Below are 27,017 nucleotides of genomic sequence, written 5' to 3'. Positions count from 1 at the left end.
CAGCACCCAGCCCCAAGTCACTGTCTCAAACACCACATTTATTTTGTTCAAGGCAACTCTCCCACTTCTAGCAAAAAGGGGCTGAGCCAAGGCAGATGGATGGAGAGCACGCTGGTTTACACCTTTCCCAAGCAGCTGAAGGGGATCCTGGAGACCACTGTGGCTGTGGGAAGGCTGTGCACCACGGGGTGCATGGAGGGGGAGCAGGCCACAGGCCTGGGTGGCTGCAGGGGCCACAGACTACCACCCAGCAATTTCACAGGTGACCCAAGAAGAGGGATACAGCCAGAGCTCAGGGCCCTTCCCCACCTTTTCTGTTTGATCACAGCAGCACCGATGTGGTGACAGAGACGACCCATCCGTAATACCCCAAGGCTATCCAGCCCAACACAGATAAACACTGCTGAAGGCAGAACAGACTCTTCTTTCTCCAAAACAAAGACATGGAAAGACAATAAAGTCAAGGGCCAGGCCCAGCTCTCTTCAGACTGATGTCCTTTTTGTTTGATTTCTTGAATGGGCTGTAAGCAAGATACAGATTTTTATGCAGTCTCAATGTTGATAAATTGAGCAATAAAAATTAATAATAATTTTGGGCTCACTCCTGCCAAGAACCAGGACCCAGAGCCCAGTGCAAAGACTTTGACACATCCAACCCGTAGCATGGTGGGTGTGCTCTGGCTGGGAAGCATGCATGGCCAGACCAACACATCTGGCTCATTCTTCTGACTGATCTCCATCAGCAGGTCCCCAATTTCTCTCAAATTACTCCTGGTTCATCAGTAACAATGGGGTAAACACCAACATTTTGGCTTTTCTTGTGCGATAAACGTAACTGATGGTGCTCAACACAAAGATGAATTCTGCTAACAAGTATCACCCCAGTCTACATGGCACAATTAAATAGAATTTTATTTTCAATAAATATACAATCTGCATCATACCAGACAATATGCTGTGAAAAAATAAAATGTACAGAAGCAACCAACAGGACAGCTTGACTGTAGCTAAGTTCATTTGGTGACCTGGAGAACTACCCAGGTTAACATACACAACACAGAAAGAGCCACTGCAGTCTGTGAGAGAATTAAAATTGTGTATTTTGGGCCTTCTTAAATGCAAAAGTTCCCACAGCAGGTTTCTTTTGCACACCACAGGTTTGAGAAGACGTGAGCTGGCTTTCCCAGTACAAATGCTACTGGAAATGTTTACTTGGCTATATCATCACTGTATCTATTTGACGTACACAGACTGCTATTGAGAGTGTCAGGTCTCACTGCTGATGTGACATCGGATCCATGTGACGCGGGGCCACGTGGCCACACAAATGCACATGTACGTACTAACAGGAGCTTAATTCTGTTGAAACTAGTACAAGGACAAAACTGGAGTCAGAATCAATTTCACCACAGGTTCTACCGTTTAAAAAAATATTCTAACCTAATTACCACATTCACCAACGAGAGCACACAGGTACTGATATCTCCGAGAGGATGAGCCATGGATTTGGAGTGGAGGGACAGTGGAGGCAACTCCCAACTCCTCCACCCACCCGGCACTTCCCGCGGCACCCCCACGCGCAGCCCACGCCACCCGGCCACACACTCTGCCACGTGGGATGCAAACAGCCAAGCGGTGCTGGGTGCAAGCAGCGAGAGGTCCGGCCAGCCGGGCCACTGGTGGCTGTGGGGGGACAGCCAGGACCCAGTGGGACATGGTTCACAGAGGCCAGTGTGGCCAGTTGGGTGCCAGCAGCCGCTTCAATCCAACGGAGCTGCTGTGGGGTGTGTGTAGGATGTGAGGTGGGGTGTTTCGGTCAGTGGTTTATTTTTTTTTGCCTCGTCCACCTGCTCGGTCTGGCTGCTGTCAGTCCCACACCTCATGTTACCTCCAAGGACGCTGGAGAGACGCGGTCACACTCCTCCCGGGACCGCAGGCTGTGCCACTGCTCCACGGCCGTCCGGTGCGCGTTGAGCATCCGGCGCCAGTGGTTGGACTCGGGGGCGCCCGTCGAGTACTGCCCGATCACGATCCTCCCAATGAAGTCATTGCTGCTCTTCACGTTGTGCCCGTACACTGGGGAGAGCACAAACAGAGACTGGTCATGGCAAAAGCATCACTTGTCCCCCCAGAGCCCTGTCCCCAGAAAGCCAAACGTCCTGCAAAGACAAGGCATAGCAGATGCCAGCGTTGTGGTATATAACTCAGTACCTTAGAAACATTAGAGACACCAAATCAGGAGTTTGGAAGGAATACGATGAGCTCTACTAGAGACTGAAATACAATTCAATTAAACAGGACAAAAATTCACAGTTATCATGGTATTTAGCAAGAACAGGTGAAGCAGAATCACAGCATGGTTTGGGTTGGAAGGGACCTTAAATATCATCTAGTTACCCTCCCCTGCCATGGGCAGGGACACCTTCCACTAGCCCAGGCTGCTCAAAGAGCCACTCAACACAGCTTTGAAGTAGAATTACGTCATGTAACGAAATGCCAAAAGCACTGCCTTGGCATCATGAAATGATGAAAAGCAGCCAAGCAGCCTGCAATTGGGTAAATGAAGAAGCAGCGTCACAAACTGTCCCCCCCCCAAATACAAGTGTCACAAACTGTTCCAGTGCCAATCGATAGCCTTCCTGACTCAAGAGACAGGAATCACACACATACAGGCTGTCAGCAGGATGTTTATACAGAAATGATTTGCTGTAATTATCACTGCAGCTACTTGTTAAAAGTCCAGAAAAGCAACTGAGGGAGAGACGTCAACTCAACACCCTGTCCTTTGGATTAGCCCAGTCTCCTGGAAGAAAACATCGCAGAGAGCAGCAAATTCTAATGATGGACCTGATCCCGGGAAGGGCTGCACGCTCCCACCAGACACGAGCAAAAGCACCTTGTGTTCTGCAAATCAAAGCCCTGCCTCAGCTCATTAGAAAGTGAAACAAAAAGTCTGTGCAAGTTGAAGCCAGGATATCCACAGGCACTGGCTAGAATATTAAGGATTAAAACATCTCCTCGGGAAAGAAAGGGATTTTTAAGAACAAATGTCTGCAGGGGCTCCAAATCCACCCAGGATTGTGCAGCAAGAGCAAGTGCAAAGGGGGAGAGCAGCCTGGCACAGAGCCCTGAGCCTGGAGTGAAGCCAAGCTCTGCCACCACTGCCCCTGCCAGCAGCACCAGCTCTCCAGGGCTGCTGGAAACCAGTGCTGGGAGCAAAGCCACCTTTGGGATCTCCCACAGCAACACCCCGATGCAGTGCAGGGGGGGCTGCTGCTATGGGCAGGCAGGACACCAAACACGAAGCACTCGACCTCGCTTTTAGCCACACATCTATGTCAAGGCTGTGTATTTTCTGTTATAATATAGCCCATAATTAATTAGAATTATTTTAATGTGCTACTCAGTATCTCTACCATCTCCATACTCTGCAAAGGCTGGTTCCTAGCTACTGCACCAGTATGGCATCTTGCTCTGGGTGACTCAGGTGCCACCTGCCCGTGCAGTCCCAAAATCAAGCCATGCAAGGTTACATCTCACTTTATACCTTCTGACAGCCCTGGGACATGCAGTTTATGGGCAAAGATGCTTCTGCTCATGAAATGACCTGGGGATATTTTTGGTAACAGCAAACCTTCAAATATCCAAATCATCTCTCCATGTAATTGCAGTTAAAAAAACCCAAACAAACAAACAAACAAAAAAACCAACCTACTCCAAAACTCAGAGCATTGTAAGTCTATCTTCAACCTACAGTTAAAAATTGAGGGTACACCCCCCTGTTAGAAAGACTGCATCTCCTCTGCTTGTCACCATCAGTTATCTAGGGGTGATGCCATCAGCTCTCTGCAATGTGCCGCCAAGGAAGTGCCCCCGTCAAGAGGCCAGGTTGGTGTTATTTGCAAAGACCACCTTCTGAGAATGTGGTGAAGAATTTTAAGCCATCCATCTCCAACTAGTACACAGCTTGTCAGTGTTATTAACGAGTTCTCTTACAAGGCAATGGATCACAAGCATAGCTAGCATGACTATGCTGAAAGTCCTGCTATGTTTTATTATCCTAGAGAAATCAAATATTGTGATAAAATCACATAAAAGTACCCCCAAACCAAACGCCTCCCTAGTTTTTATATAGGGGGGTTTTTTTCTTCTTTTTTTCCATTCTTTTTTTCCAGAATGAAAGAAGATGAAGCCTAATCCTGGAAGACAATACCAAGTAATTTAAACCAAGTAGTCTTAAAGGCCATCAATTAATCACAGGACAAATTAACAGTGGGGAAGCACCCCAGGCATACCAATTCTTCAAAAATAATCCATGTCAGGACTATAAAATGAGTAGGTGTGCTAACTAAGGGAACCTGTTATTTTACTGTTGATCCAAATATTTTAAATTCTTGTAAAGCATCTTGCTACTCTCATCCTGTCATTTAGCATGTTGATTCCTTTAGGATATTAACAGGCTGATTATACAACCACTGTTGCTTCTGTCATTAACTAGTTTGGATAGCACAGAGGTAGACTTATTACTCAAGAATAGGGAAGACATTTTCCAAGGCCAAATGCTTATTCACACACAGACCATAAGAGGTGGCACTAGATTCAACCTCAGGTTTACAAACTGGCAGCTTCACCACAGCAGCTTTCTCAAAAGATGCGAGATGTTTGTGTACCGAAAATTCAGCTTCACTCATCAGTCTGTGAGCCTTTAAAACTCAAGGACATGCCTTTCTCGGAGACTAATTGCTTCATTCCACTCTTAACATGGCCAGTATTTGCTGAGCAAATTTGCTGATGGTTGAGCTGCGTGGAGCTGTTGCAGGGACCTTACCCAGGAGAAGGCGCTAGAGTTGATACTGTGAAAATAAGCCCTTTTCTTTGCTCACATCCACAAGCACAATTTTGCCTGTTGCTGTCACCAGCTCGTCCAAGAATAGCTTGGAAAGGAAAACTGTAGGAGCCCATAAGCCCAAGTGAGCAGCTGAAAGCAGAGGCTGGCCATGCTGCTGGCACTCGCTGTGCCGAGGGGCTCCCATCCCAGTGCAGGGAGGGGGAGCAGCTCTCCCCATTTCTTCCCCTGCTGCAGCAATCACTTCTCAAACAGATGAGGAAGCGTTTCCTTGAACACCAACAAGCATGCACTAGCCATTACACTTATTACACCATTAAGACTCATGTCTCACACTTCAGTGGGCTCCAAAGCCCAGAAGAAGTGGTAATGTCACGCTCTCGATACAGACCCCATATGTACCCCTCAGGTACTGACCAGGACTCTTGGGTGCTCAGACACAATCCCAAAACGACAACTTTTTCAAGATACAAGGTGAGCTGCACACCATTCCGGGGCTGACCCCTGCCCTGGCTGGAAGGGACCTACCAACGCAGCAGACGTCTGTGGGGAATCCTGGGAACCCCCCTGAGCAGGAATCCTCTGCAGAGCTGTGGGGGGCCACCAGCCTGGGGAGGACAGGCTCTGCCAGCACCCCTCTGCTTTTTGCACACACACACATGCAGCGACCCGTGTACCACAGCTATAGTCCCACATGCAGTGGAACTAATTCCACACAAATTCACACCTTCCTCCTCAGGAAGAAGAAAGCTCCTGCTCTTTCTTTTCAGCCGCTTCTACAACAGATAGAGGTGGATAAATCCCTGTGGTCCAGCCCACAGGACAGCAGTAGGGCACTGTGCCATACTCTGAGCCCAGGTTACGGTACAAGGGGACCAAACTACATTCCCTGATGTCTAAGCATCCCCTTCCAGAGTTTGAGAGGAGCTCAGAGTAGATTTCAGATTAAATCTGCTCTTAGCCACAAAAAACAATAACTCCGTGAAGCTGCTCAGAAGCAGAAAATGAAGTAATTATCATTTTGAGTTTTTAGACTGACCCAGACTCGTTATGGACAGGTAGACACTGCTTTCCATTTAAGAAACCTATTTTCCTGACAGAAACTACACACCTGATTTCATAAGCTTTTTTCCACCACTGCAGTAATTTACACAATAGCAACATCCATTTCCAGGCCAACACAGAGCAAAAAGCAATTAAGGAAGCAGAGGTCAAACCAATTCCTTCTGCAGCTGCTCTTTACTGACAGATGCATTTGGAAACAGAAAGACTTCTTTAAAAAAAAGTATGTCTTTACAATAGAAATGATGAAATACAAAAGAAAATTGGGTTCACTTATGTCCATTAAAAGGGTTCAATTCTTGACAACAAGTAATGTAGTCATGGTGGGTTGACCCTGGGTGGACACCAGGTGCCCACCAAAGCTGCTCTATCACTCTGCTCCTCAACTGGACAGGGGAGAGAAAATACAATGAAAGGCTCATGATTCAAAATAAGGGCAGGGAGAGATCACTCACCAATTACTGTCACAGGCAAAACAGACTTGACTTGAGGACATTAGTTTAATTTATTACCAATCAAATCGGAGTAGGACAATAAGAAATAAAAACTAAGTCTTAGAATACCTTCCCCCCACTCTCCCTTCTTCCTGGGCTTAACTTTACTCCTCATTTCTCCACCTTCTTCCCCCACAGCAGTGCAGGGGCAGGGGATGGGGGTTGTGGTCAGTTCATCACCCGCTGTTTCTGTCACTCCTTCCTCCTCAGAGGAAGGACTCCTCACACTCTTTCCCTGCTCCAGTGTGGGTCCCCCATGGGGTGCAGTCCTTCAGGCAGAGTGCTCCAGCATGAGTCCCCTACGGGGTCACAAGTCCTGCCAGCAAACCTGCTCCAGCGTGGGCTCCTCTCTCCACGGGGCCACAGGTCCTGCCAGGAGCCTGCTCCAGCGTGGGCTTCCCATGGGGTCGCCCCCTGCACAGGAGGGGTGGCTGGGTCGCACCCCCAGCCTGGCTGCTGGGCTCCCTGCAGGGCTGAGCAGCGTGGCACGGTGGGTATCAGGCAGGGCACAGCCCAGAGCTGCACGCCAGCAGTGGCAGGGACTGCCAGGAGATGTGATGGGACCTGGAGCTCCAACATTTGACTCAAGGTGCAACTCCAGCCTGACCTCTCCTTTGTCTCCTACTGACCTCAGTCACAAGGAATCACTTTTCACCACTCAACAGTTTTGCATGTCACTACATAATCTGGCACTTACCTCTGACCCATCAGGTTGCCTCATCAGGGTCACATAAGCCCTGGCACCAGATCCAGCCAAAATGCCCTTTACCTTCCTCTTTGCCTCTACACTGAGACTTGCAAAACAAATACCTGTGAAGAGCATGACTGCAAAGTATTTGTGATTTATGATTCATGTGCAACAGTACAATTTAAGCTGGCATTTCAGATACTAATTCATCCCTTGCTTGAACATACCAGCAGCCTTGAAATGACCAGGAAGGAGCACTAACTCAGAAAATTTCCTTAAGCTAACTTCAAGGCTATCGGTACCATTTATGTGATGGGGGACAAGGTTTATGCAGAAGCACCTTGCTCAGCTGGGGCTACAAAGCATCAGCATCTCCTGAAAACCGTCTGCCAGATGTGCCCAGCAGTTACTCAGCAGTTACTCAGCCGTGCTGTGCTGCCGAGGACAGCCGCACAGTGCCTCTGCTGCCGCCTGCAGCTGCCCGAGCACCCGCTCCAGCCTCGCCTCGACTGCCACTTCTCCGGGAGTGAGGGGCAGAGAAACCTTGGCGCACTGGAGTGGGTGGGAGCTCCGGCACAAATAATTTAACTTGTCTTCAGTCACCTATATCAGTTACCTGCAATGCAATTAAAACCATCTGACTCAGAAGAAAAATAACAAGCAGGAACGTGCCTCTATTTTTCATCTGCCTTCTTACCCAGGCTAGACACCGAGCAGAACATCTTCACGCAGTTTATACGAGTCTGTCATTAGCTTATTTACAGCACACCACCACCCACTCTCTAACAAATTGCCCCCAAACTTGTTTTCTTATTTATTTATTTTTAAAATGCAATTTGTTTCATCTTGAATATTTCAGAAGGTCTTAAATAATGAAGCACCCCTCAGTGCAGCTCACGTGCACCCCCCCTCCAACACACAGTGCCGCAGCACAACATGCCAGCCCCTGCGATTACAGAGCGAGCCCGGAGGGCTGAAGACATTTCCTAGCACAGCAGACACAGCCACAGGAACCAGCTCCCCAGTGGAAGAAACCTCGAAGGAATCAGAGGACCCTGCCCTCTTCCTTTCCACTACTGGATAAAGCTATTCAGTCTAAATACTAGAGAGCAAAAATCCAGCTTAATTTTCATAGCTAGGTCTAGAGGAGAATATGGGGTGCCTGGGTCAATCATCAGGCATGAAAGTTGTTAAAAAAAAAAAAATCCTACCCACTATCACATACCTGCAATTGCTGTTGTCACAGCCTGTAAAAGTTTCATCTGATACCCTGGGCCCACCAGGCTAGGAACTGAAGAAACACCTGCATGGCAAATATTCTTGGTGCAAGGGCTTTGCAGCAGGGGCACACCTCACCCTGCAGCCCAGAGACGTGACTGCACCCCTGCAGCCATGCCCGCTGCCGGCTGGCGTGGTGCTGCGAGCTCCAAACCCCACACCCAGAAACCTTCAGCCAGCAGCGCCCTGCTCCAGCAGCCGCTCTGCACGCTGCGCCCAGGTGCATCCTCAGATTACAGACAAACCAGAGGAAAACGGGAAAATAAGCAAATATGTGCCCAAGGCTCCACACACGCAACTGAGCGGCAGAGTCTCCCCGAGGACAGGTCTCATGAGACTATGGAGTCTCTCTGGCAGGAACCACAATCCTGTTAGCACTGACCCATCAACACTCCCTGCACTTCCCCACTTTAGCCTCAGGGCTTGGCAGGATCTCAAGAAGTGCCTTATTTCACATTTCCAGCACTCCCGCAGCCAATGCTTCATCCCTGACCCTTTGCAGGCAGAAACCAGTGCCCAGCCTTTCCCACGTTGGCCGCTGAGCTCTGCCATCAGCTAGCAGGTCTGACCTGTCAGGTTAAGCATGTCTGAAAACTACTTTTGAACTGCTTGACATCAGTATTAAAAAGCTGTTTAGCACAAAGAAGGTGCTGCTAGGAGCAGGCAGCAGCTGGTCTAATGATGCACACTGCAAAGGTCACAGGTACGGACCAAATTCTGCCCCTAGCTCCTTGAGCATGACCCACAGTACTTAGCAGAGAAGAGAGGAAAGCACAGGAGAAGATGCTATGGTTTCACATTTATCAATTTAATCTCCATCAGGCTCTGATGCACACGTAAAACTCACTTCCCAGCACCTCCTTCCTCCGTGAGGCTGCTCCCTGCGACGTCTGCGTCTGCCCAGCTCCCGAGGGAACGGGCACTGCTTGGGTGCACAACAGAACCCTGGCCGTGCACAGGCCCCCGCCGCTCCAGCACCCAGGTGCTGCTCCATAGGGGAGCGCAACATCACCACACCAAGGAAACTCACTTTGGAAAACCCTTTCCCTCCTCTTTCTCCTGCGAGGGCAGCCCCTGTGCTCTGGGTGCTGCAGCCTGGGAAGGGGACCCTGTGGATGCACCCAGCATGTGCCCCGAGACAGGTGTTTGGCAAATGGGGGTCTGGCCTCAGACAGGGAGAGGAAAGTGCATAGGAGAGAGCAGGGACCCAGGGAGCAGGGGAAATGCAAATGCACAGGCATGTCTTGCAGAGATCTCAAGGATATGCAGGGATGATACCTCATGAAATTATCTCATCAGGAGAAACTGGAATAACAGACCAGATGCATCTACTGCAACAGCTTGGAGGATATTGAAAAGGAGTATCTACAGCTGTCTTTTTCCACCTCCAATTCCTCTTTTTTTTTTTTAAAAAAAAAGCATCTTAATTCTCCACACTATGAGCCCCAGATCCCACAGAGCACATGAATGGCTTCATGCCATTTACAGACCTCACACGACCAGGCTCCAACCCCAGGGCCATACAGCGGCTGTGAAGGAAGGCTGGGATGGCCGTGCGGAGAGGCAGCCCGGACGGCACGTTCACGCGTCTCCTCCAACAGCCACAGGGCCAGGCACAAGCATTTCATCTCCAGACACTGCGAGCCGCCCAGAGCAGCTACTGCCACTGAGATTCTTCCTCATTTGATACTCAGAAAGATTATGGCCTTGTGAGACGTCTGAGCAATTTCTTTCACCGTGGCATGAGCCAAACAAGATGAAAAGCCGAGGTGAGAGAGACGTGACACTCCTTAAATTAATGGGCTTGGCAAAATGAGAAGTGCTGATGATCAGCCTGGAGAGAGGAGGGTTTGCTCCTTTCTTTAGAAGAAAAAGAATCTCCCGAAATTCCAGAGAGCTCCAGGACAAGCAGTTTCTGCCACGTCTGCAATCAGCTACCGTTATTAACTAAGTTGGTTCCCCTGAAGAATCTAATTTTGCCTTCTAAGCGAGCAATAGATTGGCTAAGAAAGAGTCAGCATCTTGTTGCTCTCACCAGGATTAATAGCGTTTCACTCCTCCTCGTTAAAGCAGCAAGTCTGCTGCAAAAAGCCAAATCCATCCCTGGAGTACCTTCCCTGGGTGATCCCCAACCAGGGTCGGGGCGGCAGGACCCCACTCAGCATCTCTGACTGACCTCACTGCCTGTTCTGCTGTCACCTGCTCCAGGCTGACAAACAGTGCCTATCACAGAGACCGGGAAGCCACAGATGGGATCTGGAGGATGGAGAGCAATGGGGACCTTCCTCCTCCCAGAAGGGTTTCACAGCCCATGCATCGTACCCGCTGCAGAGAGGCTCTGCCAGGCAGGGTGCTCTCCAGGAGGCCAAGGTCTCCCACTGCCACCACATCTCTCTGTGCCCCACTCCCACTGCCCCGGGAGCAGAAGATGTCCTCACAAGACCTGCTGGGTCACCTCGTGTAGTCACGAGACCTGGAGCAAAGGAGCCAGGACCATGGGAGGCACGGGCCAGGAACACTCTGCTCTCCCCAGACCTGAGCACAGACCATATGGTGTCTGATGCATAAATACACGAAGTGTTTTATAATGCCAGGCACAAAGGCCAAATTCTGACCTAAATTAAACAGGTATAAATCCCAGAAAATCCAGTGCTGACATCAATGGTTTTCTCTTTTTTTTTCCCCCTTTGGTTAAGATAGGATTACACAGGTTTAAGCACAGATTAGATTCTGCAGCTCCAGATATGTGGAATATACAGACAGTGCGGTACATCAGAAACACACGTCTAATAAACAACAAGAAACTATTTTCTAGCAGCAAGTTGCCTAATTATCTATCCATCCAAGAGATGTTACTGTGTCCAACATAGTAGTGTTTCAAAACAGAAACCACTACTTCCTCCTGTGTTCCAGTATGGAGAAAAAAAAAAAAGTTTCATTTGCCTCATATATTAAAGGATTTTTTTTTTTCCTGCATGTATGCATGCAAAAGAAAGTGCCTGAATATTTTTTTGCAGGGAAGAAAAAGTAATAGGAGAAAGGAGAGATGAGCATCTGAAGCAGCAAGTCAAAATGTGTATGTGTAAGGACCCCAAATACATTGCAGTTTCCATCCCTGCAAACAGGCACCTGAAGACGGTGCTGGCATCTGAAGGTCATACACGGTCAGGCAAATCAGAATTCAGGTGTATTTCTGGAGAAGCCTGAGGACAAAACCATTATTAGCCTTCAACCTGCTCAGCTAATTGGGACATTTGGAAATCGGCCTGTTACTTAAAAAAAAAAAAAAATCACTGAGAAGCCTTGCTCCCTCTGCATCCCATTCATGGGACTTTTATAAATTTTGTGCAGTGCAGGCAAACACCAAAAGCATCACTTTGTCTCCAATGTCTACATGACAAGTCTGACCACCAGAGTTGACAGGGAAAAAAAATAGTAGTTTTAAGCTCCAAGGAGCTTCAGCCATCTTCTCCTCAACCAGGACTCAAGCCACCCAGGGGCCTAACTTTAGGACTCACCTGGAATGAACCCTAGTTAGTTTTATTTCCAGCTGTGATGGCTAAGTGTGGGTCTGTGAGCTGTAAGCCTCTGGTGCAGCAGTTTGCCCCTCCACCTAACCTGGGCTCACGTGGAAGGTGAGGTCTGGAGTTGATGACCACCTTCAGCTCTGGCCCATCTCTGTACAGCCTCTTCCAACAGGTCAGGGCTGCTCTCCTCCCCCCGCTCCACCACCACCGACTGCCCCAGAAACCGTGTCATGTGGATCAAGAATACTCTAAAATATTTGCTATTGAACATCCAAAAAATGCTCATTAGACAACATACAAAACCAAACTGGTCTGTACCAGAGCATCTCCATCATCCCCAGGAGAGGAGGGTGACAGCAGGCCAGAGCTGTGCTCACCAGATTATCTGTGCCATTAGTGACCATTTACTCCAGATACAGAAACATCTCGAAATATCCACCTCCAACAAGAAGTCAGGATTTCAAGGAAGACCCAGTTCCTCTCAAGCTGTAATGCCACAGAAATAATTAATATGCTCAAATAGGCAGTATTCCTTCAAAAATAAATATTTCAGTGAAAGCAAACCAAACTAAACTACACGGAACTGCACCATTAGCAACACACACTAGCAATGACTTTTTTCCCCCTCTCTAAAAATTCAAATTTCATTAAATGGTCCTTAAAGTTTCCCAAAGGCCAAGGGAAAGGGAAAATAAGCCAATAGAGGAACCAGGTATATTGCTATTGAACAGCAATCTGTTATTTTAATTAAGTACTGCCTATTAACTGGAAGTTAATTAGAGCCTTGGGATAAGCATCAAAGTGATCTGGGGGTCTGAAGACACATGCTGTTACAGCACTCAGTGCATGGAGACGCTTGATGGTATTGTCAGTGACCTTCTACAGTAGCTGCTGAAATCACAGGCATAGGTGTGCAAAGTCTCACTGTTCAACAACACTCCCTCAGAAACTCAAACACTTTAAAAAAGAAATAAAAGTGAAAAATTGGCCCTAAATATTTCTAGAAAACGGAGACACATTTTTAAAACATACTGAAAAGTTAAGAGAATCATATAAAATCCTACGAATGGTTCAGAAGAGAGAGTGCCCATGAGCTGCCAGGACTTATGCTGAAGATCTCACCAGCTGTCACACACACATCGAGGCTGATCTCTCCATCAACAAGCAAACCCTGCCCCAGCCCACTTCACTCCCCTGGGCAGAGCATCCTGTCCTGGATCCATGGCCACCTCTCACACTGGGACACTGCAGTGGGACAAGCCCCACCACCGCCCTCCATCAGACACCACCAGCCCCATGCTCGTCCCAGCTCCAGCTGTGCTCTCAGCCAGGTCAGACGGCAAAGAATGTTTTCCTCTGCATTTGCACAGATGATACCCAGAGCACAAAAGTGATTTTTCCCTCTTTGGAGACCCTGCCTCCCTCACAAGCCCTAAAGATGCTGTCATGTAAACATGTACAAGAGCTTATTTAGATGGAGAAAGACACACACAATTACCACAGGACCTTGGGGAGATATATATTCCCCAACTGTGAGCGCTGAAGGTCGTATTTTTTATGGTAGGTGATCAAAAGATGTTAACGAGTCACCAAGATGTGGTTTGCCCTGGAGCGTTGGTGTTTTTTATTGGGCCATCTGGGCTTTACTGCAACGCAAACAGCATTACCGACGATTGTTATTAACAACATTACAATCATTAACAAAATACCACAGTGCTCGGATTTCAGGTGTCGTCTCACCTCCTGCTGCACATCCCAAGCCTCCCGAAGGTTAGGTGGGAATTTATAGGACAGCCTGCCCAAAATCTATCGGTGGGGAGAGCGCACTGTCTCTAGGTGCCCGGCATCCAGCCCTCCCAAGAGCAGAGGCTGCAGTCACACCTCAAATATCCTTTTTCCTTCTTGAAAATGGCCTTGGGCAGCAGCTGACAGGCTGGCTGCTGGGGCCAAACTCCACCTTCCCCTTACCAAGGGACACAGAATAATTAACACCTTTGTTCACAGGTATATGTGGTTAGGACAACATACTGTCTTTTAAAGCCTGCCCCACTTCTCTGCAAGAGGTGAACCCATGGCTTGCCTGCACTTGAGCAGAACATGGCACATGGGGGATGTGCGTCAAGTTGCCAAAAGACAAAAAGTCGAAAAAAGAACCACTCAAAAAAGTGCATTTCTGTTACAGTATGTATATGGATGCTCATTACCCAGACAACGTCTGATGGATGAAATGAAAATCAAACATCTTTTCCGCTAGCTGTTGCCTCACTCCTCATCTTTTTCCTCTCAAGACATTAGACTTGTTATGACTATTAGTTGCTTTCCCAGTTTTAGCGTCTTTTAGTGAGAAGCTATGAACAGACAACACTTGCAGCAGTGATCCTGACCCTGTATACCTCCTCTGGAGAGGACATCTCCATCTCAGCAAATCCCACCTCATTTTAGGCACTGAACTGGGACATGTGAGTTAGTGACAGCTCCAGTAAGAATCTGAGTAGGAACAGAGGGGGAGGCAGACAGACAGCTTGTGCAAGGTGTCCTACACTAATGTGGAAGGTGAAGCATTTTGATCTGTAAATGCCAATAATTTACAGTGTTGAATCCTAGTATGCCTAAGGAGGAGGAAACATCTAAGAACCAACCCAAGCCCACCCCAAATCTTGGCTAATGCAGCACTCATTCTGTGCACCCCATCTTGGAGGCACCCACTGCCCATCTCCTGGTCTGGCTGCACGTCAACTGGGTGTTCAGTCCAGGGTCCAGCTCTCCAGAGCACCACCAGGAAAGCAGGGAGCAGGATGGTGCTTTACAGAAAACAGTCCACCTGCAGTGTTTGTACACACAATCCTTCCTAAAGTTGCAACAAAATGGTGCATAAATTCTTATAACAGTGCCCTAAATCCAGACAGATTGATGCACAGAAGAAAAACAGGGGGAAAAAAATTAATCTTACTTTGTCTAGAGAGTGCCTTATTTTGCAGTGTGGTACCAGCCACACAGAGGGAGCCAGACGCCTCAGCTGATAGTGACTGGCACAGCTCCACTGCTTCCCAGTGAAGCCAAGCCAATGTAAAGACAGCTGCAGACTGGGCCCAAAATATGAAGCCACAAAAAAGGTTCCTGTAAATTATTGAAGATATACTCACTTCTGGCTCCCACGATTGCTTTTACAGCTTTCTCCTCATTCAAAGCATTGTCACCCACCCTTCAAGCAGGATTATTTTCCTTTTCAGCTGGACTTTGACTCAACAGCAAATTTAATTAACTGACCTAACGGACTAGAGCTGTGGATTGAAAAAAAAAAAAAAAAGAAATAAACCCCAAACCAATTCCCACAAATCACACAACAGAAAGAACCACCAATGCAGCCAAAAAAAAAAAACCAAACAAAACAAAACAAAACCCCAAGTAAAAACAACAAACCTACATAAAAATACATGGCTCGTGCTCCTGCTTTGTAGAGGTGAAAAACAATAAAAAGATCCTCACATTGCAAGGTACAGCTTCTCCATGTTGGCAACCATTTGCTCTTTACTGTCTTTTAACAGAAGAACCCAAAGCCCTTTACAAGTTTTTAAGCTGCACAATGCCCTAACGTGCCAAGAAGGCAGCTATGCGGGGAATACCACCATCCCCATCCCAGAACATCAGCCACACTGCACACTGATACTCATTTTATTAAAACCTCATAGATGCACACAAGAAGAGACTGGTGCTGCACTCCCTGTTGAGGATATGCTTCCACCAACATCTGGAGCACCTCCATCACGTAGGTGAACACTGAACACGGCTCAGCATCTTCACCACCACTAGATCCCCTGAGCCACCTCACTCCCATGACACTGCAGATGCCTGTGCAGGAGGACTCAAAGGTCCTCGCAACAAGATGAGCTCTTGGCTCCTCTAACAACAGGAGGTGGCACAGGCACCGGACCAGCAGAAGACTGTACACACAACAACGTGACCAACACCTCTGGCTCCAGCTATATATTGGCTACACAAACCACAGAGTCCCAACCACAGCAGAAGCAGCAAGCCCAGCGATGCCAGAGCTGTGCATCACCCCTCAGTCAGACAGCAGTACGAGAACCTGGCCCCGCTGCTCCTCCAAAAAGCTCTGCATGCTCCTTCCCAGCTTTGGAGCTGCTGGTGACATTTCTGGCCTGGGATTATTTATTGCAACATTCAAAGCAAGCAACACGTCATTTAGAAAGTGAAGCACCACTTAAAAGGCACGCCACTGAAATCCAACTGCATTACTTATGATTATAAATCAGTTAACTTCCCATTGATTTATTTGAGAATACATCCATTCGCACAGAAAAAAATGATCAGACATCCACCCATTAATGCTAACTTCATCAGCTGTGGCAAGGAGCACCATATTCCCCTCACCCTTCCGACTGCACAGAGCTGCTACTCTGCCTCTTCTTCTGTTAGGAAAAGGGGAAAACAAAGAAAAGAGTATTTCATGTCTGTCACAAGATCACCTGATAGAAGCTTCCAAGAACAAATTCATCATTGCACATGCAAGGTACAGTCAGGGTGACGTTCATGCAAAGCAGTGATTAATTATAGACTTTTTGCTGAGGAAATTTCTGAGCATGAAGGGCAAAATTTAAATTGCTGATCAGCGTCACTTTTGTTGTAACATGTTTGGAAACAAACTAATGGGTTGGAATTAGATTCCTTGTACCAGCTTTGACACCTGTATCTGCCACGTAAGAAATAAAATTTAAAAATACTTCAAAATATGTTCTTTCAGATGCAGATTCCTTTCTCTTTGTCCAAAGATGGTGAGTAATGGGTGCAAATTTGCCAAAAAACATGTTTGTGAAGCAAGGGAGCCCAGTGTGGTGGAAGAGCGTGGGTCCCGCCACCCAGCCCCTCTGCTCCTGCTGAGAGCAACAAGGTCTGACCCTGCTCCTGATGGTGCCTGAACTCCACAGCCCACATCGGCTGGGTGAAATCACGGCACAGGAGGGAAACCCACCACTTCCCAGGGGTCCCTGCAGCCCTGCCCAAGACCCCCACGCTGCAGAACAGCAGAGAAGGCCACCAGCCACAGTGGGTCCGTGCCCTCAGTTCAGCCTCACCGCTGCTGCCCAGCTCCGCGCAGCACACCCAATTGCCGATTTCGAGTGTTTTCAGGCCTAGAGATTCAGATTTCATGCCAGGAGATTCAGAAACTATTTAAAAATAAGAATTCCTATCCCAGCCAAACACCTCCAGCACTGACAAAGCTCTCGAGTGAGGTTAGCTCTGGGACTTCTCGCTCACAGCCTGAGTGGTCTGTGTCTTGTCTCCCTCAGCTGTGCCACTCAGGGCTTGGCACCGAGTCCCAGCCCTTTAGAAATAAAGGCATGAACAAAGCTGCTTACAGAACAGGTGATGCCAGTGTCAAACACCTACACCTGCATCACCTCACCGGCAAACTGTGTCAAGTACCAGAAGTTATCTTTGCCAGTGTTTGGGCTCTGGGATTGTTCAATACTTCCCTTTCATTCTTCTAATTTATGACTTTATGTCCAAATTGGTCACCACTGAGAAATGCAAATAATACCGCCTCCTCCTCCTCTGCACAAAGCACTCCCAATGGCACCAACTAAGCACAGGACCAATAATGTGCACTCCCAGCAAGCTCCAGCCACCAGCTGGCCATGGTGGGAACAGCTTCTGCAGAGGACAGAGTGCTAATTAAGCGTCCCTGGAGACCCCAACTATGGTCACCCCTTGCAGGGTGGCTACCAGGACAGACATCATCCTGCACAGGCTCATCTGCACACCTACAACTGCTTCTTTGTTCACGTTGGAGATAACCATGATCATGCCAAGTCGGCAACACCACCACATTTACCTGTGAACACTAGGCTGGCATTCTCCAGTTCTTCCTGTGGAACCTTGAAGCTGAAGGACTCATTGTAGAAGGGATCTATCGTCCCCCGCATGCAGGAGGTCTTCTTGGTTTTTGTTAATTTTAATCCATGAACAAGCTGAATTTTCACAAAAGGATCTGACAAAAAAAAATACAAAACATAGCCTCTACGTTACGGGTGTCGTGAGTCAGTACCCTGGCTCGTGAAGGTTCAGCACCACAGGGATGGACCGTGCTGGAAAACAGCATTTGAAAATGATGGGGTTTGTACCACCACACCTCTCCCAGGGATTTGCAGTGGAGACAAAAGTCAGGCAGCTGGATTAAAAATGCTCCCTGCCAAAACCACGATTAATGGCAGCCTTGACAGAAGCCAAGCATACTGTTCTTTTTGGAAAATGCCAGTAGTCTGGCAGGACCAGTGGCTGCGGCAGGGAGCATTGAAAAAACACCTGAGAACATATGTATGAAGCAGTTACCAGCCAGCACATTCAGAAACATCAGGGAGCAACGCATGGACACTGGAAAAACCTCACATCATCCACAGAGCAGTTAGATATCGTCAGTGAATCCACTGCAAAATTAACACTCAGGCAGCACGTGGCAACGGCAAAACAGCACAGCCACAAATGGGCTGCCTTACAGAACACAACACAGGGGTTGTTTAGAGATCCTGGTTCCTCACCTCACCCTGGTTCAGAGATTTTTACTTTAAATATGGCAAAGGTATTCATATCCTCCATTTTATTTCAGAGTAAGTGTTCCAAAGCTGGACACATATATACATATATATATATATATATATAAATAAAATGAGTATCCAGAGCCCTGTATTAATAGGAACTGAGCATCCAAACCCCTTTGGGTGCCCCACAAATTGCAGCCTCACCACTGATCTGCTTTAACATCACATATAATATGTGCATGAGTAATGTGAGAAATGCACTGCCCTTTACCTGAGCCTTGGCTCATGTCTGTCTGAAGAAGCTGTTTTGCTCTAATGATGTCCACATTCAGCCTTCCCGCGCTGGGTAGGTAGTTTAGTGACAACAGCAGCTCTCCCAGCTCCACTTCATTCTGCAGGGAAAAAGGAACGTGGAAGTTCAGAACAGAGCTCAGAGGGCAAGGGAAGAGCAGGAAGAGAAATTAAATAAATCCCACTTGTCTAAGTGCCTGAAAAACAAATTTTAGTCACGCTCTACACTGCAACCAAGAACCATCTGGTGGTACCTCATGCTGAGCAGAAACAAGAAAGATTACTATCCCCAGGTGAAGACTGTTCTTTAATCATTGATCCTCCACCAGCTTTTCAACAGTTATCCAAAGAGGACCTATAAGGAGGAATGAATACAAAGTCAGTAGTTTCTACGTGCTCCATTTTGAACTGTTCCAGGTGGTTCTGATCTCATCAACCTCACATCCTTATTAATGTTCAAAACACAGACCCATTGGAGAAGACATCCTCTTTCCTGCCCAGCCCCCAAGAACCACACAAGCTGTTGGGGAGTTCAGGCACAAGATAGTTAATGCACCCCTGGGTCACAGGAAGGAATTCAGAGGAGACAGCCCCTTGGCATCCAGCCTGTTCTACACAGAGACCATGGCACAGGTTAACTGTGCCCTTCCTGTTCATTAGTCTGTACCGCAGCCATAGCTTCACATCAGTATAGCTGTTCAGCCATTATTTCTTTTCCTTCTACTTAATGATGCTTAAAACTAGTAATTAAGAAAAAGAGTTGGAGAATTGACATCATTGCTCCTCAGACGTGACAGCTTAAAATAACCTCTCCCCCATAGCATGACCTGGCTCCGAGATGATGTTATTCTCAGATGCAAAATACACACAGTGAAACAACTCTGGAGGCTGGAAACACACCAGCCAGCCTGGACAGAGCATCAATCCATCTGCCTTGTCTCAGGTCCATGCAGGAGTGCAGATCTAATTCTTCATCCCAGATAGCCAAACAGTTCAAAACCAAGCCTAGATCGGATGGTCATAGCCCATCCCCAAAAGGAAAAGAAGCTGCAATGGTATTTCAACCACAACAAAAGGCTTAAATAGCTTTACTGATGCTCCAAATATTAGATTACAGAAATCAGAGACTGAAGGACTGCGTAGACAATAAAGAAAAAAGCTCTGAGACACAGTCACAGCCTGAATTGACCCAAAGAATCAGGTTCCTTAGCACATGGGCCAGCATACAAGGTACCCATCCCTGGCAAAGCTATCGGCGGATCTGGGGAAACTGAGGCTAGGGCTGCCAGGAAACCCAATCAGGTCACAGCTATTCATCTGCGTATGGAAAAGCACAGTTTCCACTGAGCACAGATGAACCAGAGGGCTCGGACCAAACCCAAGGAGGCACTGAGGGAAAAGCCCTGTCCCTCTGCTAGGAGCAGCCCAGCACCTCCTGTCTGGCTGGCCAGCAGCACAGAACAGCTCCCGCTAAGGGCAGGCCACTCAGCTCCTCACCTAACAAGCCAAGCACTAAAACTGATATCAGGTAATGGTATTAAAAGTTTCCTCCAAGGCACTCCGTCTCCTCTCCTGTTCCTGCTGACTACTCTCGGTGAAGGCAGCAGGACGTGCACAGCATACAGGAGCAGGTGGCAGGCTGAAGAAGTCCGGCACCTTCAATGCTACAGAATACAATTCAGCTTAATCCAATATACCATTTTTGTCTTTCCACAGAAAACATGGCAATAGGCTGCCAGATTTCACACCAAATGTCTCTGCATTTCAGGAGCTGGCAAAGCAACCCCTCTGGGTTTAACCCTTTAATGAGCAAAGGACAAGGGAAGCACCATGCAGGGAACAGGGCGAAGGCTGCAAGTACAGCAACACCCTGACTCAGGCCCTGGGCAAAAAGCATGGACCTACATCATGGAATCCTAAGGCAAACCCACATGCCCTCCTCGCACACTTCACTGCCCCAGGAGCCAGCTTCAGAGCCAGCCCAGTAGCATCCACCCCAAGCTGGCCCACCTTCTGCCTGACCTTCCCCACAGCCCCTCGCCCCCATGAGAAAAAGCATCTCATTTCTTACACCACAGTCCTGTTGTCACAGAATCTCCTGGGTCACATTATGTGGCAGTATATGGCTACACAGCACACATACTCACATTCACCACATGCATGTTCTTCTGCAGCTACAGTGGTTTTGCTTCACTGAGAAGGTAGCCTCTTCTGTGAACCTTTGCCAACTCCTGTATCACAGTTATGTTCAACAGATATTTCAAGCCCTTTCCATCAGAAAGACATTCCCCAACACAAACCTGACCCAATATGCTCATGGTGCTCACAATTTTTACGAGGTCAAACCATACCTACATAGACTGTTGTGCCCAGTGGTTGCACAACATAAGGATCTAATTAAGAGTATCACATCCAAGATGATTTAAACATCTATCTAATTTAAACCATCATCTTTGGTTTGATTTTCCCCAAAACCACTCCTCTTGGGTCTGTGGCTGGAACAGCCTGAAGATAGATTTATCATCAAGAACAGCCGGTGACTTCTAAATCTACTACCAGGACAGTAACAAAATATTGAAGTGCCCACAGCGCCATCCACAACAGGATCCACCTGAGGTACCCCTCAATCCCAGCTCATTTTTTATAACATCAACAACATTTTTAACATATGCAGTCTGTCTTCCACTTGCATTCACTGCTACATCAGGTTTCACGCAGGCTTTAATTCCTAGAAATTCAGGTACATTTGGAGAGCACAAATTAGGAAACCAATTAGTGATGTTATTACCTGCTGGGAAGAGGCAATCAAACAGCTCCAGCTGCAAATACCAAACTTCTGGTGCAACCAGGAGGCAAGCTGGCACTGGGCAGGGATATTGGACCTTTCAAGTCCCCTCAAGCTTAGAATGCTGAAAATCCACATTAAAATCAGGGGTAATTACTTCTGGATTTGTCTATTGGTGGAAGCTGTTGACCTGTTGATCTGCAGGAACTAAGGGGCTTCCTTGGATCCGGGAGAAGCAGTGAAGCTCAGCAAGGGAAGGCGGATCTCCATGCTTCTGACACATTTATGTTTATGCTCCATTTTTAAAAATTACCCCATGTTGCACACTGACAATATCAGAATAGGTATGTAACACCCACGAGAACCAGGCACCTATCCCCACCTGAACCCTCCCCAGCACCGCATCCCATAACCCCTGCAGAGCTTACTGAAGGAGCCACTATAATGTAACCATCACACTGCTGCCTAACTCACGAGCCTCCGATACGTAAAGGTAAAGATAAATCCCTGATTTTACATAGGATCTAAACCTAAGAAGGATATCGCCACCTCTAGAAAAATCTTTTTTACTACCTGGGCTTAAATTTGAGTAAGGTGCAATATAAAATGCTATACTCTGTCAGTGTGACCCACTGAAGTCAGAAGACAGACTACCACCAGCTTTAATGAGTCTCAGATCAGGCCTAAATTCCCCAAACATCAGTATCACCTTCTACCCCTTAATGTTTTTCAAGCATGCCCAGATTTCTGCTAATTATTTTAAGGGAAGCAACATACGATCCAACGCAGAGAGGCCACAGCAGGATGGGCGTGCCCAAAGCCAGCAAGAAAGCAGCCTGTAGGCAGAGCACCAGCAGTGTTTGCAGCGACTATAAAAGGTGTTTTCAGAAGGAAACCCAGATCCCTGGATAGCTCACCTCCCCATACAAGTGACTCAGCCTTTTCAAGACACTTAACTCGAGCAGTGAACTGTCTCTGATCTTATAAATGCATTATTTCTAGCTTAGCCACAAGGATCTAGGAAACATGCTTCAAATCCTGCCACAGTGCCTGAGGGGACATAAAGCACTCAAGAAAACTAATCAGTGGCCAGCAGCTACCACACATTCCTCCCTGGCACATCAGAGCAGCACTACCTCTACCATGCTGTGCAGCACCACACCTGCTAACTTTCTCCTGTTCTCTGCTCACCTGTCATCATTAGCAAACAAGCAAAGAATTAATGGGTTCCTTCAAGAAGCCCGAGGTACAACGCAACCTCCTCAGGTTTTAGTTCCCCCTGCTTTCCCCAAGCTCACACTGCAGTGTACCTTTGCTGATGTGATGGTCTTGCTAACAAGACACACCGGTAGCATACCTTGTGTCAGAGATGAAGATGAGGATGCAGGCAGAGCTGCAGCTTAATGGGCTCACTGGCTCAGTGGGCAAAAGGGAGATAACCAGGGAGCACAGCAAGGTCCACTACACGATAAAAAAAACAGGAGGCTTTTTGCCACAGGGCAGGCAGGAGACTCAGCTCAGGGAAGGATGAGTGGCCATAGAGGCCTTGGGTGGCTCGAAGGGCCACAGGAGCTGCCCAAGATGCTCCCCCAGCTCATGGACCCACCTGCACCTTGGCAACACTCTGTGTTGCCACAACCACTGGCCCCTGTGCCCATCACCTTGTTTATAGGCATCTTTATCAGCAGCAGCCTAAGACACTTTCTGCTAGGGGACTGCAGGCACAGAAGCATGGCTTTTGTTCTGCCACACACTGGAGCCTCCCCAAACCTCAGACTCACATAGGGGCTGAGCTGAGAAGAGGGATGCAAGTTTCTGCATAAGAGGTGTCATGAGCACCTCATCTGCCACAGCAAACGGAAGTGCCTGAATTTTACTTTTCCTAGGTCTTTTCATCAGGAAACTAAAATGCTGTTGGTTTCGCCCTGAATATTTTGTTCACAGAACACAGAGTGCAGAGGTGCCCCTCAGGCACAGCCGTGCAAAGGCATCATTTAGTTGCCATTATTATGCTGATGATGCACTGATTTGTGCCGAGATCCCAGATGATCCTGGAAAAGCAATTTCCTGTTTGATGAGGTGCCGGAGTGACACCAAGTCTGGGATGTCCGACTCTCCTGAAGCTCTGATTAACATTTCACTTCTGGCTGTTCCTCTCCGCAGCTGTGTTACACAGCCAGTCGTTTGGATGTGCAGCCTTCGGCTCATTTGCGATCCAGAACCTTCTGCAGTACTGTTTGGGTTGAACCAGACACATGTGAAGTTTGGGTTTTTTTCTGTCATCTCTGGAACACAAAGAGGCTACCTCAAGGGAAAAGGAGTTTTTAATTAATGTCATTTGCACATCTTGTTTGGATCAGGGCAATTCTTCCCTCACAGACCCCCCAGACTGTTTGCTGTGCATTGCTACAACACCAGCAAAATTCTGCAGCTGAAACCCTCCCGATTCCCAACAGGAACCAGAGCACATTACATCAGCACAGACATCTATGCAACGCCCCTAATGAAGTTTCAGATTGATTTTTCTCCTCAAGGTTATCTCTGATGGTACCTCCAGGCACATTAAAAAACTGATGGTTTAGAACAGTTTGCTCTAACAGGCTTTCTACAGCATCCTGTGACACACAGCAATCATTTCAAGAAGGCTAGCTATTAAGGACCAGAATCTGAAAAAAAAAACAAAAAACAAAAAAACTTACCAATGAGTAAGAACAGTGTTACCTATGTAACAGATGCCAAGGAGATGTATGATGAAAAGAGCCACAAAATCCCTCCTCTAAAGTCTAACTGGCTTTGCATCAGTTTGGATGGCCATGAGAAAGCCTCTCCAGTGCAAAGATCTTTGGGAAGGAGATTTCCTATGGAGAGGTCCTGCCCACAATCCCCACCAACCCCTCTTCTGGGCTCCTCCTCAACAAAATACACCCCAGAGCATCCCAGTCCTCTGCAGCAAGGGCGAGTGAACAGCACAGAGGGGAAGGGATGAAGTGACCAAGATGGCAGCTGGAAGCAGAAGAGACAGATAAGGATAAAGCAGAGAAAAAGATCAAGAAGAAAAGTTTCTCAGTGCTGGAGCTTTAAAGACTGGAAAAGGAAAGGGGGGTAAAAAACCAAACCAAACCAAAATGGATCTGGGGAAAAAATAAAGATACAGAGTGAAAGAAAGATGGTAGGATACCATAAGCCAAAATATGACAACAAACCACAGGTTAAGAACCAAAAACTGTCATCATGACAGACAGACATCCATCCCAGCATCCCATCACAGTTGCCTCAAGTCCAGTGACCTGCAGGGTGGTGGCACCCTGCCTCCAGCCAGCCTTTGCCCAGAGCATCTCTCCTGCTGGACACAGGTAAGCTGACAGGTTGATTTTAGCATCCTGTTAATGAGCAAGCATAGCCCAATGTAACCAATCCATGTTCATCATCAGTGATTCTGCATCATTCCTTTAATTAAGCAGCTGCTAAGCTTTTGGATAGAAAGAAAAAAAAAAAAAAGGAAGAAAAGGAAAAAGCCTTGACAACATTCACTTTCATATTTAATTTCCCATGACTCTCAGGAACATGGACCCCCGTTCCACACTGACACACACAGTCAACTGTTGTGCCAACTCTCTGAACCAAGTCTCTCCCTGTCCAGTGCTTTATGCCTGTACAAGAGACAGGCACAGGCATCATTTTCAATAATACACTGTGCTACCAAATGCTAGACATCATCCACATTCCTCAAGGACGGCTCCTTCTCAGGGCTGCCTGGATAAGTCAAGGAACAAGGGTACCAGGAACAAACCTGGTACACGCACAACTGGCGCCCTCCAAGCCACACACCGTAACCACCTGGCTGCGGGGCAGAATTCAACGTAGCACCCAAGAGGAATGCTCTGAAATGAATCATTACCAGAATTTCAAGTTCATTTCTCTCTTTTCCTTCCCAACCAAGGCACGGCTAACAACAGTGCAGTACTTGTTGTAGGCTTATCCCTGAGATGGGAATCAAAAAATTGCAGAGACTTGTCACAGCAAAGCCACTTCATTTGTGGAGCACATACCATTTTGAACATAAAAAACTGACAGCTCATTCTAGTGCAATCATAGTACAAACTTTAAAGAGCAAGTCCAATACATACTCCCTCTATTATAAAAATGGCTTAATTTGAGGTGAGAAGGAATTTTTATGCTATTTGCCCACCACGACCAGGCAATTTTTGTTTTGCAGAATGATCTCCAAGCTCTCATTACTGCTGGTCTAAAACATTTATTCCTGCCCACTCAAATCTGCCAAAAGAGAAATGAATCATATGTCAATAAAATTTGGGGTCCTGAACATGTGTTTCAGAATTAATCTTAACGGTGAAATGTGTGAATCTGAGCCCAGCTACAGCAAGGCCTGCCAACTTCATTCATGGTAATTAAGCAAAGCCACACACATTTAAGGGGATATTTAAGGAGCGCAGAGTGTTCCTATGGGGACTGGACTCAAGCTACTCCACAAGTAGCTACTGTGCTTTAGAACACATTAATTACCCTGCAAGAAAAAGCCTCCCAGAACTACCAAGGATAAAGAATTTGGCAATACCTGCACTGACATTTTCTACAAGGAGTAAGTCCTTGTGCTTAGCTGCAGGCTCTGGTGATACACTGAACGGCAGTTCCCCCGTGCCTCCGCTTTGGACTCAGTTCCCCTAAGAGTTCAATGCATGATCCAAACTAAAAAAGCACTTATGCACAGGTACAGTCTTTTGCCTGAAGCTTAGCATCAAGTGGTTTATTGTACTGATTCCTTAGGGCTGAGAGGACAGCATGGTGCCCACCTCTATTCGGGTTCTCTGACAACCCAGACAGAACAAGCACAGCAATGCTGCACAGCCCGCCTCGTTACACCCCAGGGAAGTTCTCAGGCTGTCAGTTAACAAGCAACTCCATGAGGTGGTAATGAAGATATTCTGCAAGTAATGATGATGGGCTTTCACCCACTGAGGAGCTGTACATCCCATCCACAGGCCTAAGGAGCTTATCCTGGCCCAGCTCACAGCGGAGTCAGTGGAGCTGTTGGCTGCAGAAGCTGGACCATTCCTCAGTCTGGGAGAAGCCCACCTGTCCCCCCCGACATCACATGCACCAAAGGACTGCTGACATCCCCCATCTTTTTTAGCAGGTCTCACTTGTGCTGGCACAGTCCTGTAGTAAGGCAGCTGGGCTTGATGGGGCTCAGCGTGACGGCAGGACAAGGACTCAGCACCTGACTTTATCAGAACTCCATGGCAATGGCTCCAGGTGGATGCAGCAAGTGCAAAACAGATGTTCATCTCAGCCGATACCATTTAGGCCACTTTCTCTGACCTTCCACATACCTTACCCCATCCCACTCCCACTGGTATGAAGAGAAAACCTTCTCCACAGCTCCTGCCATCTGGATTCACTTTCCTCCATCTCTCCAGCTCATGATGTTTCTGTCTATAAATGCCAGTAAAAAAAAAAATAAAATAAAT

General features: G+C 47.5%; 1 protein-coding gene across 2 annotated transcripts in view; it reads right to left on the bottom strand.

The window, feature by feature from the left end:
* Window positions 1–939: 939 nt before the first annotated feature.
* SYT17 (synaptotagmin 17) overlaps window positions 940–27,017 on the bottom strand; it is a 40,221-nt gene continuing 14,143 nt past the window's right edge. For both annotated transcript variants that reach the window (XM_074919026.1, XM_074919027.1), the window contains 3 exons: window positions 18,724–18,844; window positions 17,750–17,905; window positions 940–2,076 (listed from right to left, as the gene is read on the bottom strand). In XM_074919026.1, the coding sequence (XP_074775127.1) occupies window positions 1,880–2,076; window positions 17,750–17,905; window positions 18,724–18,844 (474 nt within the window). In that variant the 3' untranslated portion in view covers window positions 940–1,879. The remainder of the gene's footprint in view (window positions 2,077–17,749; window positions 17,906–18,723; window positions 18,845–27,017) is intronic.

Source organism: Athene noctua, chromosome 15, assembly GCF_965140245.1.
Source record: "Athene noctua chromosome 15, bAthNoc1.hap1.1, whole genome shotgun sequence".
Classification (NCBI taxonomy): domain Eukaryota; kingdom Metazoa; phylum Chordata; class Aves; order Strigiformes; family Strigidae; genus Athene; species Athene noctua.
This window is presented reverse-complemented; position numbering and strand designations above follow the sequence as displayed.